At 36.2% G+C, this 13,900-nt stretch overlaps 1 protein-coding gene across 1 annotated transcript; it reads left to right on the top strand.

Moving 5' to 3' along the window:
* The first annotated feature begins 8,471 nt into the window (after positions 1-8,471).
* Positions 8,472-13,898, top strand: LOC145727799 (uncharacterized). The gene has a single exon (XM_081977621.1). It carries the CDS (start codon positions 8,472-8,474, stop codon positions 13,896-13,898), a length of 5,427 nt encoding a protein of 1,808 aa, XP_081833747.1.
* The last annotated feature ends 2 nt before the right edge of the window (positions 13,899-13,900 follow it).

Below are 13,900 nucleotides of genomic sequence, written 5' to 3'. Positions count from 1 at the left end.
ATGAACGGCAGCAAACAAAAATAACTTACGCAAATAACCTCAAGTTTTGATTTTAAACCGTAAAAATTCGTCTAATCCTCAAAAAACTCAATTTCCACAATACAAACTGTCACCACTATTCCCGCCATATTGGAATTTTTGACAAGCACCTTCTAGGCTTTCTAGTATAGTAAGCGGTGCAACTACCACATGCCTCATCTATGGATACAAACGTCAAACGTGACCTTCTCAATCTCGATGTTTAACGAGATGTGTGCGTTGTTGCCAGATTGCTAGTTGACCGTTTGCTGTTTTTGATGTTGATGACTTGACTAAAAACTGCTTACAGAGAGAAAAAAAATGTTTTTATTTCGTCGTTAAAATTAATTTATTATTATTTAATCTGATGTATTGGTACTTGATCAAGGCTTTACTACTCTTGGTAAAATCTTCTAGCATTCATAGTTCTTCCGAAAAAAATGTTTTTTGTTGTTAGGTTCGATGTTGTTGAAATCAATAAAATAAGAACAAGATATTGATTAATTTGACAAATATTAATAAACAATAAAATTAAGAATATGACAACATCTAAAAATAATACCATAAAATAACATAATGTAGATAAGTAAGAGATATGTAACTAACCAACCACAGACGAAAGGATTTTTGTAGTGTTGAGGATTTGTAGTCCTGACGGCTGGTACTCTGGTCGAGGTGGAAGTCATGGTGGTCACTGGGAGGCTGGAGTTTAAGGGTAGTAGCTCAGTGGGTTCTCCGTCTCGTCTAAACTGTTGCAACCCTTCTTCTTAGGACATTTTGAATGTATAAAAATGTTACTATTGGAGATAGAGGAATTGTGGCTATGTGACGTCAACTGGTGGATTACTTTCTTTTCAGGCAGGATTCTTCCAATAATCGGTATCCATTTACAACTGCAGCAATACTTGGAACAGCAACAGCATACGCCGACAGCAATGACGATTATTATAGAGCCAGAAATGACCAAGTTCCACAAGGTGTGATGTTCTCCAAAAAACGGTTTGTTGAGTTCACTTTGTAGGGGTTCTTCAAACACTTAACATGATGTTAGTCTTCTCTATCCCTAATACAACAGTCATCTTGATTGATGTTTGCATCGGGAATGAACTGAGTGAAACTACTGGTTCGGTTAGACGTTGACTGAAGAACAGATGATAAAACACTTGCATCCTGTGTCCAGAGGGTTGCACTTACAGGATCGGTAGTGATGAATAACCACTCATTTTCTGTTAGCTTGTGATAAGCCTCCAAACGAGCATTGATGGTTTTTGTAATACAATCCACGGGAATTGTACTGGACTGGCTTATTTTGAGCTGGACCTCGCACACTGGTTTTTGTGAAGTTAGATATGTAGTTGAGTCCTCGCAGAGTTTGTTAGTATCGTCCAGGATTTTGCACTTAGACAAGTCTTTTAACAAAGCAAATCTTGTTTTGGTAGTGCTTGTCATTAAGAATGGACTTGAAGGATCAATAAATAAAAAAGTGGAGGTGGAAATGTCAAAAACTGGAAGACGAATCATGTCGTACAAGTTGTACGTCTGATCAGAAGTTATTGGAACTTTAATCGCAAATATTAATATGTTTATTGAGAAAATTATTATTGAGAAATATTTGAATTTATATTTTTCAATTTAGATCTTCACAAACAAGAAGAAATGTCTTCATTAGAATGTAAAATAAAACGTTGCAAAGCTATTTCTTTGATCATAGCTATTCTGCCCATTGATTCATCTTCATCTTGAAGTGAAGTAGTATTTAAAGCTAATGTTTGCAAAAGTTCAATACGACTGAAATAACTTTGAACGGATTCCATTTTTCCTTGCCTTAGAGTATTTAATTCTTCAAGAATTTAAGATAAATCACGTCTATCTCCGAATAATTCAATTAAACATTCCTTAATGTCATCATGTCATCAAAATCGTAGAATATTTTAAATCTAGTTTAAGCACGAGCTGCTCCTTTTAATTTGGATTCAATATATGATATTAAAAGAGTTTTTTGTGAACCTACACAGAGACTCCATGCTTGACCACAATCTTCTAAAAAATCGTAAAGTTTAGAACGGTCTCCATCAAAATTATCTTGAATTAATGACCTTATATCAGAGATATTATGAATTGAAACATATTCATCTAGGTGGATAGATGAATTGGCTGGAGGAAGAGGAAGAGTAGTAGTCATTATGGAAACACAACCAAAACCAGATAATACCTTGTGTAGAAAAACTTGTCTACTTACTTTGCAGATGCAGTTTCTAGCTGGTTTCACCATACAAAGAGCTCAACAGTGTCAGGAGTTTGTAGATTCTGCCAATTTGTTGCACAACAAATGTCCCTCGAACACAAATAATCTTATCAAAGATTATCCTACCGGCTGCGCCACTTGTTAGGTTCGTTGTTGTTGAACAAGTAAGATACACGAGTATACTGGTTAAGATGTTTATTGTACTACGCTCCTAAACTAAAAATCTATAATGGCATGACTGGTTGAGAGTCGGAATGGTAATGCCTTAAACTTAAAACTAGTAAGCAAAGGTAAATTTTTGTCATTCCTTGTATTGTCTGAAGTGTTGCAAGGTTTGTGAAATAATTTGTTGATGCAGAGTATCAAGCCTTTTAATGGTACAGGTTTTTCAAACTGGGAATTCAGAGTAAAGTTGTTACTAGAACAATCAAATGTTTTGAATGTTCTAAATCAAGAACCACCAACTGATGTTCAGTTACTCGAAGCTGTTAGAAAGGCAGACGTGAAAGCAAGAAATATAATAGTCCAATGTTTGGCTGATAATATGCTGGAAATGATTAAAACCAAGGAAACTGCTCAAGCAATGATGAAAACTCTTCAAGATACCTATCAGAAGAAGGGTATTTGAACACAGGTAGCATTGCAGAAAAAGTTAAGGGGACTACGTAATACTGAAGGAAATTGACTGAGTTTTTCACGGAATTTGAGCAGACAGTGTTTGAACTAAGGGGAGCTGGAGGTCACATAGAAAATACTGAAGTAATTTCCCAGCTTTTGTCAGCTATGCCTGACACCTATCAAGCAGTAATCACAGCAATTGACATAATGTTTTGTCAAGATGAAAGTAAAGTAACATTAGACTTTGTTAAGAATAAATTAATATTAGAGGAGTCCAGGAAAGTCAAGTGTAGCCAAGATGAACGGAGCAATGATGCAGTGTTTACAGGATATAAAAAACCCCACAAATGATATAAGCCAGGAAATAAGTCACACAATCAGTTCAAAAACAAAGGATATAAGCCCTCTTTTCCATTCAAATGTCATAGTTGCGGGCAGATTGGACACAAGAAGTATGAATGTCCAAAGGACCCTAGAAACAAGTTTGATCAAAGAGCAAACATGGTTGAACAAGATGTCAGAATGCATAGTGATTCAGACGATCCTGATGGTGGAATTGTGTTTGTTTCTATGAACAATAGTGAAAGTTTAGGACAAGAAACATGTTTTCAGTCTGGAAATGAAAAATGCAAGTTTATTATAGACAGTGGTGCAACAAACCACCTGTTATGTGAACAAATGGAGCCATATCTAACTGGTAAGTACAACATTTCACATTTAATAAGTGTTGCTAAACAAGGTGAAAAAATAGAAGAGCTTATGTTGAAGGAAACTTGTTTTTAAAAAGTGAAAATGACAGTTCTATCACCATTAAGAATGCTTGGATTTGTAAAGGTTTGTTTCATAACCTTTTATCTGTTAGAAAACTTGAAGAAGCAGGCTTTATGGTTCTTTTTAAAAATAAGAAAGTTGAAATCATCAAGAAGGGGAAGGTTATGCTAAATGGACAGTTTGGAACACAGATAGAAAGACTACGCTGTGACAATGGAGGAGAGTATTCCTCCTCTGATTTTAAAGATTTTTGTATACAAAATGGAATAAAATGTCAGTATACCATTCCTAGAAATCCAGAACAAAATGGAATAGCTGAGAGGTACAACCGTACTGTGATGGAGAAGGCTAGATGTCCAATTTTGACTCTAAATTGGATAAATCTCTTTGGGGAGAAGCAGTGAGATATAGTGTCTATCTAATAAATCGAACTGAGACAAGTACCTTATCAAAAGGTAAAACACCAGCCGAAATGTGGTACGGTTACAAACCAGACATGAAGAAAATTAAATTGTTTGGTGCAAATGCTTATAACTTAGTGCCTCAAGAAGACAGAAAATCAAATTTGGACCCAAGAAGTCAGAAGTTAATAATGGTTAGGTTATTCAGACAATGGATACCGATTATGGAACAAACATGAAAATAAAATTGTGGATATAGATATTAAATAATTCACAGAATGAAGTGCCAGTGTTTAATGAAAATGAGGAAAACCAGCAAGAAAACAAAGCAGATATTTTATTTGAAGAAAGTTCTGAAGACAAAGCAGATACAGATGATGAAAATAACTACAGAGAAGAAGCAGAAGAAATAGAAAACCACCAAGGTTTTTAGATGACTGTGATCTTTGTTTTAATCAGAATTTAATGACCGCTTTATCCGCTGGAAAGCTTCTGAAGTACCACAAGCAGTTCAAGACCAAGGATGGAAGGCAGCAATTCAACAAGAGTTTCAGTCACTTGAAGACAACAAGACCTGGGAATTAGCGAAAGCACCGAAAAACTCTGAAATAATTGATTCGAAGTGGGTATTTAGAGAAAAAGTCGTTGATGGTGAAATAGTGAAACGGGCTAGGGTGCGTATTCTTGAAACGAGGGAAGGGAATTATCAAGAGGAAGACCTGTAGAATGTGACCGTAACCCTTCATTGTCAGCTTCTTCTGTCACATTCTATCAACACTTCTCTTAAGAATTCTGTTCCATGCTTTTAAGAATAGGCCCTCAGGTTAGTTGCGCGCGGTTTTCAGCAGGGTTCTATTGATGAAAGTGTTTATTCACCAATGGCGCTTGGTGACTCTTCGGGTGCTTTTAGCTTTGTACCTTGAGAAAAATTTACATGTATTACAAGTTGATGTCAATGCAGCATTCCTGTATGGAGTTTTGGAAACACCAATATATATGTTTCAACCTGATGGTCTTGAAGGAAATGATCCTAATTTAGTATGTAAATTGTCAAAAAGCTTGTATGGTTTGAAACAAGCACCTAAATGTTGGAACATACTTTTGAGTGATTATCTACTAAAAATTGGTTTCCAGAAGTCTAGAAAGGATCCATGCATGTATTTTAAAGATTGTACCTATATTTTGATGATATGATTATGTTTTCAAACCGAACTGAGTACTTGCAACTCATCAAGCAGGAACTGTTGAAGCATTTTAAGCTGAAAATTTATAAGAATGAAGAAACCCTTGTTTTTCTTGATTTGGAAGTTACAAAATCAGCTAATGAGTTGCATATCTCTCAAAAAGGTTTAATTGATAAAGTTTTGCACAAGTTTAATATGTTGGTTCAAATTTACCAATGCAGCAAAGACTCCAATTGGGTCTGTCACAAAATGATCAAGATGTAAGATTAGATTGCCTTATCGTGAGTTAATAGGAAGCTTGATGTATATCATGTTGGGGTGTAGACCTGATTTGAGTTTTTCTGCGACATGTTTTAGTCAATTTCAAAATTCCGACAATAAAGAACATTGGAGTCCTGCTAAAGGCATATTAAGGTATTTGAAGTCAACTATAGAAATGTCGGAATTAAGTTTGTTAAGAGTGATAATACAGATGTTGTTTTGAGGTCATATGTTGATTCGGATTTTGCAAATAATGTTATAGATAGAAAGAGTATTACAGGTTTCTTAATCAAAATTAATCATAATATTGTTGTTTGAAAAACAAAGAAACAGAATGTTGTAGCGTTATCTAGTGCAGAATCAGAATATGTGGCGCTGTCCTTGTGTGTGACTGAAAGTCTTATTCTTGGTCAGCTTTTGGAGGAGACATTAAGTCTCAATGTGTATCCAATAATTATATACGAAGATAATCAGTCATGCATAGGAATGGCTTCTACACTTGAAACGAAGCGGACTAAACATATTGATGTAAAGTACCACTTTATAAGGGATTGTGTTGAACAGAGAAAAATTGATGTGTTGTATATACCATCAAATGAGCAGCAAGCAGACATGTTAACGAAACAATTGTCACTGGGTAAATTTAATCAATTGGTAAGTCACTGGGTAAGTTTAATACTTAAACTCCTAGTTGAAAGAGGCATCACAGCACTACATAAATTATTTTATGCACTTTAGGAATTAAAAGTGCACTTTTAATCCCTCATTTGAGGGATAAACGAGACACTTTTAGTAATTTTAATCCCTGGGGGATTTAAAGTAAATTCTTCCAAATTAAACAATGATTTTATTGAAATTTTATTTATTTGTTAAAGTGTAAGGACGAAAAAGGATAATTAACATAAACATAACTTAAATCTAGTTCTTATTATTATATATTTACATTTATATTGACTTTGGTGCAGTTTGCAAGGCTAACGAAGGGTGGACAATTGGAAGCAACATTTTTAGTAGTAAACATATTCTGCACATACGTAGCAGTCGCCGTTGCCGTTGTCTCATTTTCTGAAATTAATCTTTCTATGGTTGATGCTGATGCCATATCAACATCGGAGAAGACATTGGTGAATATTTGATCGGCAACGTTCTTCTTTTGATACAATGAATTTTCAACATAACCTTCAGCAACAGAACTGCTTTTCCAGCCACCATGTCTTTTCAACACATCTATGGTTGATCCAGAGTCGGCAAGTAAAGAAGCTGATGATCTGCGAAAACAATGCCCAGTATATAGGTTTGCGTTTGGTAGTCTCAAGTAGCCAGCAATTCTCCTTGGTAGCTGTCCAAATGTATTTTTTCCTATGGGCTGAGTCATGCATTTCCCATTTTTGTAAGACACAAAAAATCGTGTATGCTTTGTAGGTGGCCTTAGACCAATATACTTTCTCACTAATTCCACTACATTCGTAGAGTTTTCGCCAGACGTTTTTATCACAAACAAGCGATCCTTTCCTGATTTTGTACCCCGTAGGTTTACCAGAAAAAAGCTTTTATGATCCGAGACATCGTTGCAGTCTAGCTGGCAGAGCTCCTTTCCTCGACATGCTCCAACGACTCCCATAATCCCCCTACGGTCGGGCTACAAACCTTTCGCCGCGGGAACACTATATATGAGACAGGTCCCAAACAGTGGCTGTGCTCTATTTTTATCCCTCTGCCTAAGAAGACCAATGCAAAAAAATGTGAAGATCATAGACTTATTAGCCTGATGAGCCACACTTTAAAAATATTCCTTAAAATCATACACCAGAGAATTTACAAGAAATGTGAAAGAGACGTAGGCGACTCGCAGTTTGGGTTTAGACAGGGGTTAGGTACGCGTGAAGCGATAGTTGCAACACAAGTGTCCAAAACTGCCATGATCAGAGAAAGGATGTGTGCCTATGTTTCATAGACTATGAAAAGGCATTTGACCGCGTACAACACCACAAACTGATGCAGCTCCTCAATAGGCTTGATATAGACCAAAAGGACATTAGATGCATTGAAAACCTATATTGGAACCAAACAGCGCAAATCAAACTAGGCAATAATATGTCCAACGCCATACAGATTAGAAGGGGGGTACGACAGGGATGTGTGCTGTCTCTATTCCTATTCAACTTATATTCGGAAGCAATATTCCAAGAGGCCCTGGAAGACGTGAAAATGGGAATCAAAGTCAATGGAGTGTGGATCAACAACATCCGCTATGCTGACGACACGGTCTTAATTGCTGGTAACATACACGACCTACAACAACTGGTCAACAAGGTAGGAGAACAGAGCAAATCAATGGGCTTAAATATCAACACCAAAAAAACAAAGTTTATGATTATCTCTAGAAACCTAAATATGTTTGGAAACTCCACCATAACATTTAACACAAGGCCCGTAGAAAGAATAGATAAATTTAAATACTTGGGCATCTGGCTTTTCGAAGACTGGACATCACACAAGGAAATAAAATGTCGCATTGAACAAGCTCGACAGGCATTCCTAAGTCTTTGAAGAGTGCTGTTAAAATTACCTTATTGACGAGCCGCCACTGGTTAATCCCAGACGACCCTGAACGTGCTACGCAGTAACGAAATACTGGCGGTGCGAGCGGACGACGCAGAACCAATTATTATCGTTCGAAACCCGAAAACGAACGGGCAACGTCGCCGCGCGATCCATAACATTTATAAAGTTTGCCACTATATTTTAATGTTTATGTTAAGTTCTTTAATATAGATTTATTACGAATCGGGCGTGTGTGTCATTTAGCGAAACAATTCACATTTTGGTGCCGAAACCAGGGAATCTATAGACAAGAACTCAAATTATCGGACTGTGCCTGTAATCGTTTTATAAACGTTAACGTGTGTGTCGAGTTTTTAAAATCAAAATACTGTCGTAACGTAAAGAAAATCGGTCTGTAGACTTGAAAAAATGGAAAAAGCATATAGAACGGCGTGCAGAGCACAACTAAACAAACTTATAAATAACGCTGAAGAAGTTTTAAGTGACTTTCCATTAGACGAGGACAAATTACAAGTGTGTTTGACCCGTGTTAAAGAAGCTAAAGGCAAATTAAATAGTGCTAACGAACAATACAGAGAAACTCTTACCGATTGTGATGAAAAAACATTAAGTGTTGAATTTACATCTGTGCTAGACTATGAAGATCAAGCAATACGAATCATAGCAGAACTGGAAGTAGCCATAAGGAAACGTCAGGCTGTGCATGGTAATGGACAACAGTTTGAAAGTGGAAACTCGGACAGAAGTGATGAAAATAACCAAATAAACACCAAGAAGACCTCGGTAAGGTTACCAAAGTTAGAGCTTTTAAAATTCAATGGTGATCCTCAACAATGGGCATTGTTTTGGGAACAGTATAATGCAGCAATTCATAATAATGATGAAGTTGATGATAACGCCAAGTTTACTTATTTAAAAACGCTTTTAACGGGGAAAGCAGCTTATACTGTTCAAGGATTAGCCCCAGGAAAAGCATGCTATCAGGACGCTATTGATCTATTGCAACAAGAGTTTGGCAATCCGGAAAAACTAATAGATGCTTATATTCAAAAGTTGTTAGCTCTACAACCGGTAAAAAATAAAGGGGATATTGCTGGGCTTAGAAAACTGTATAATACTACAACGACAATTACAAGGTCGTTTCAAACATTAGGAATTAAGCCAAATCAGTATGGAATGATGTTAAAATCCGTAATTTTAAAGGCCATACCCTTTTCATTACGTATCGAGTTTAATAAACAAGTTTTATTCAAAGAACGAGTAAATTCTCGAGTAAATTCTAACTTAGTTATCAATGATCATTTGGAAGATGGTTCAGAAAGTTCTGGAATGTCTTACGAAGAACAGATTGCCAAACTTCTCGCCTTTTTAAAAGTAGAAGTAGATTCTGTAGAACAAGCACAGCATGTTTATTCCGAAAATGACAAATTTAAAAGTGGATTTACGGCTGGTAAAAGATATGGCGATAAACAATATCAGTCATCAAGTGAAAGACATTTTACCACAGCTGAGCTCTTTTCTGGAACTCAAGAAAAATGCGTGTTTTGTTCGGGAAATCATGAATCAGCCAATTGCAAATCAACGATGACCTTGAATGAAAGAAAGGCGATATTGAAAAACAAAAATCGATGCTTTCGATGCACAAAAGCTAATCATTCATCAAGAAATTGTAGGACAGCAAATTTAAAATGTTCTGTGTGCAAGAAACGACATGCGACGTCAATGTGCGATCCTACATATCTTAGAAGATCAGATAAACCAAGGACACTTCCTATAAATGAAAATAAAAATGAAGAAGTTGCCGATCAAACGACAATGTCAAATTCGTCCAGTCTTTTTACTAATGAAAACGTAAACACTGTCTATTTACAAACTGCTACAGCTATAATCACAAATTGTGACTCTAACAAAGCAAAAATAAAATTAATTTTTGACGGTGGTAGTCAAACAACTTTTATTAAAGAAAGTGTATCTAGAGAAATGAACTTGCAAGTAATAGACAACTATCGAATCTCTATAATGACGTTTGGAACTACCAGTGCTTCCCCAGCAAGAGATTGTAGACGAGTGACATTAAAAATAAAAGGAATATCTTCTAACGAAGAAACGGAAATAACTGCAGTTGAAGTGCCAGAAATATGTTTTGATTCGTTTCAGCCACCGGCAATTAGTGATCCAGTGATCACTGACTTTGCAAAGAACTTCTACTTAGCAGATATGGACTGTAGAAATCACGACTTTGACGGAATAACTTTATTAATTGGTGCGGACAATTATTGGAAATTAGTGACTGGTGAAACAAAGAAATTAAGTGAAACTTTAACGGCAGTGAACACAAAAATTGGTTGGACATTACATGGCTCAAGTTACAACTCAAGTTTTTCAGTTAATTTGCAAGCTTGCAACAATGTCAACGTTTTACATGTTCAAGAACATAACGAGGAATTCAGCTTGCAGAAATTTTGGGACTTGGAGTCAATAGGGATAAAAGAAGACACAGAGAAGACAAAAACAGTAACATCACAATTTATGGAGAAGAAAATAACGTTTAACGGTGAACGTTACGAAGTTTGTCTGCCTTGGTCTAAATCGAGCTTAAATTTGGATTCAAATTATGATGGTGCCCTTTCAAGATTTAAATCATTAGTAACCAAACTATCCAACGACTTAAAATTGCTGGAATACGATAAAGTTATGCAAGAGTACTTCAAAAATGGTTGTGCCGAACTGTCTCCATTACAACGGATAAAACGAGCTTACTATATGCCTCACAGAGCAGTATACAAACACGAAAGAGATAGCACAAAAGTAAGGATAGTTTTTGATGCCAGTGCTCATGCAAAAAACTTACCATCTTTAAATGACGTACTTGAATCTGGAGAAAATTTAGTTCCTGAATTACTACGTGTTTTACTGAACTTTAGGATTGGAAAAATTGGTATCACATCCGACATTGAGAAAGCTTTTTTACAAATAGCTTTACGAGAAGAGGAACGAGATTTTCATAGATTTTTCTGGTATTCGAAACCGTTAAATACTAGCAATATTTTACCTGAGATTGTCGAATATCGAATGACAAGAGTAAGTTTTGGAGTAACGTGTAGCCCATTTTTACTAGCGGCAACAATAAGGAAACATTTAGAGTCTCAACCACAAGACTTACAAGACATTAGTAACTTATTGCACAAATCATTTTACGTGGATGATCTGCTGGTTTCTTGCGATACAGAAGATGAAGCTTTAAAGATTTATGAAACATCTAAAGAAATTATGTCTAGAGCTAGCATGAACTTGAGAAAATGGAATACAAACAATAAGATAGTTCAGAAGTTATTCAGAGATGGTATTGGAAACAGTATGAAAAAGATTTTGGGAATCAAGTGGTGTTTACTTAACGATGAACTAATGATAGATTTGCAATCAGCATTAACGTCTACCATCGAAGGCCCTGCCACTAAACGAAATGTTTTAAGTTCAATTTCAAAAATATATGATCCCCTTGGATTTTTAGGACCGTTTGTAATAAAAGCAAAAATATTGATACAACAAATCTGGAAGGAGAAATTAGATTGGGATACCCCGCTACCAACTGAATTACATTCTGCTTGGTCAAAATGGAAATTAGAATTATCAGATCTTCAAAACTTTGCACTAACAAGATGTGTAGCCGGAAAATATGAAGCAGAAAAAGAAGAAAACGTACAATTACACATTTTCGCGGATGCCAGCCCTCAGGCATATGGAGTGGTCGCGTTTTTAAAGATCGTATCATCGAACAAAACCCATTATTTAATTTCGAAAAATAGAGTGGCTCCCTTGACTAATAAAGGAAAAACATCGTTATCGATTCCTAGATTGGAGCTGACAGCAGCTCTTTGTGCTGCAAGACTACAAGATTACATAATGAAAAATTTGACTATAAAGATATCAAAGACATATTTATGGACAGATTCAAAAATCACACTATGTTGGATTCGTGGAAAGCCATCAAAATGGAAACCTTACATTTGCAACAGAGTACAGGAAATTCAAAACCTGACGAAAGGTGACTGGAAATATTGCCCCGGATCGGAGAATCCCGCAGATTTTTTAACGAGAGGAATCAAAGCTTCAGTTCTTTTGGAATCCGATACCTGGAGGTTTGGTCCTTCCTGGCTGTCTCAAAATAATTCCAGTTGGCCTCAAGAAGATCAGTCTTCAAATGATGATAGTGCTTTTTCTGATTCTGTTACATCATCATTTCTGAACGTTCGTGAACCACAATGCATTAAAATAAATCCATTATTTATCGTTGAAAATTTTGGCAAGTGGATAAGAGTTTTAAGAGTTACAGCTTACGTTATTCGTTTTACTAGGAATTTGAAAAGGAAAAAACCTGAAAGACTACTGAGATCATTAACTGCAGATGAATTACAATTAGCAGAAAACTATTGGATTAAATACGTACAATACTCTGCATTTGGAACGGAAATAGAATCTCTGAAAAAAGACAACCATATTAGTAATAACTCGACCATCTTAACGCTGAACCCTAAATTGGATGAAAATGGAATTTTACGAATTGGAGGACGACTACAAGAGGCAGAATTGCCCTATAAAATGATACATCCAGTTCTTTTACCTGCTAAATCCCATATTGGAGATTTACTTATTTGGAATTGTCATTTCAATGTAGCACATGGAGGAGTCAATGCAACGTTGGCCGAAATACGAAAAGAATATTGGATGATAAAAGGACGTCAAAGAATTAAATCCATCTTATCAAAGTGTGTAATGTGTAAGAGATTAAAGCAGAAAGCAACAGCAGTACCTTTTGCACCATTACCGAGTGATAGACTCACGTCAGCCAATCCCTTCAAATGTACCGGAATTGACTTTGCTGGACCTCTCTATGTAACAACGAGCAATACAAAGGTCAAGGTGTGTGTAATGTTATTAACTTGTGCAGTTGTAAGAGCAGTCCACTTGGAGCTTGTACCAGATTTATCCGTGGAATCATGCATTCTAGCAATCAGACGCTTTATTGCTCGAAGAGGAGTTCCCGATGTCATATATTCTGACAACGCAAAAACTTTCAAAAGAGCATCATTAGAAATAACTACACTTTTGCAGTTCTTAAACCAGAAAGAAATACAAGATATGACGTCACGATTAAATATAAAATGGAAATTCATTGTCGAACGAGCCGCATGGTGGGGCGGATTTTGGGAAAGAATGGTGAAAACGGTGAAGATGGCTCTCAAAGCCTCTCTAGGAAAATCTTCTGTGTCATATGATGTACTACAAACCATTTTAATAGAAGTAGAAGCAACAGTTAATTCACGACCTTTGACATACATCGATAACGATCCAGAGAACATAATTTTGACACCTGGACATTTTTTACTGAGTTGTAATAATTCTTCTTTAGGCATAGATATTGATAAAAAGGCTGCTAGTGCCAATACGATTTTGCATCTTTGGCAAAAAAGGGAGAATTTGTTGAAAAGATTTTGGAAAATATGGTCTACGGATTATCTTCAGCAGTTAAGATCAGCACATTATGTTGGAAAACCTGTTTCAGAAAGAAAATATTCTGTGGGAGATGTCCTATTATATGAGAAAGGATTATCCCGTCAACAATGGAAGTTGGTGCGGATTACAGACGTGTATCCTGGACGAGATGGACGTATAAGAGCTTGCCAGATTCGGACTAGTGACGGTACACTCCTAAAACGTCCTGTTCCTATGTTGTTTCCTCTGGAAATCAATTCGGCGGGGGAGGATGTTAAAATTACCTTATTGACGAGCCGCCACTGGTTAATCCCAGACGACCCTGAACGTGCTACGCAGTAACG

This window comes from Ips typographus, linkage group LG4 (genome assembly GCF_016097725.1).
Source record: "Ips typographus isolate SLU linkage group LG4, UJ_Ityp_2.0, whole genome shotgun sequence".
NCBI classification, from domain to species: Eukaryota; Metazoa; Arthropoda; class Insecta; order Coleoptera; family Curculionidae; genus Ips; species Ips typographus.
This window is presented reverse-complemented; position numbering and strand designations above follow the sequence as displayed.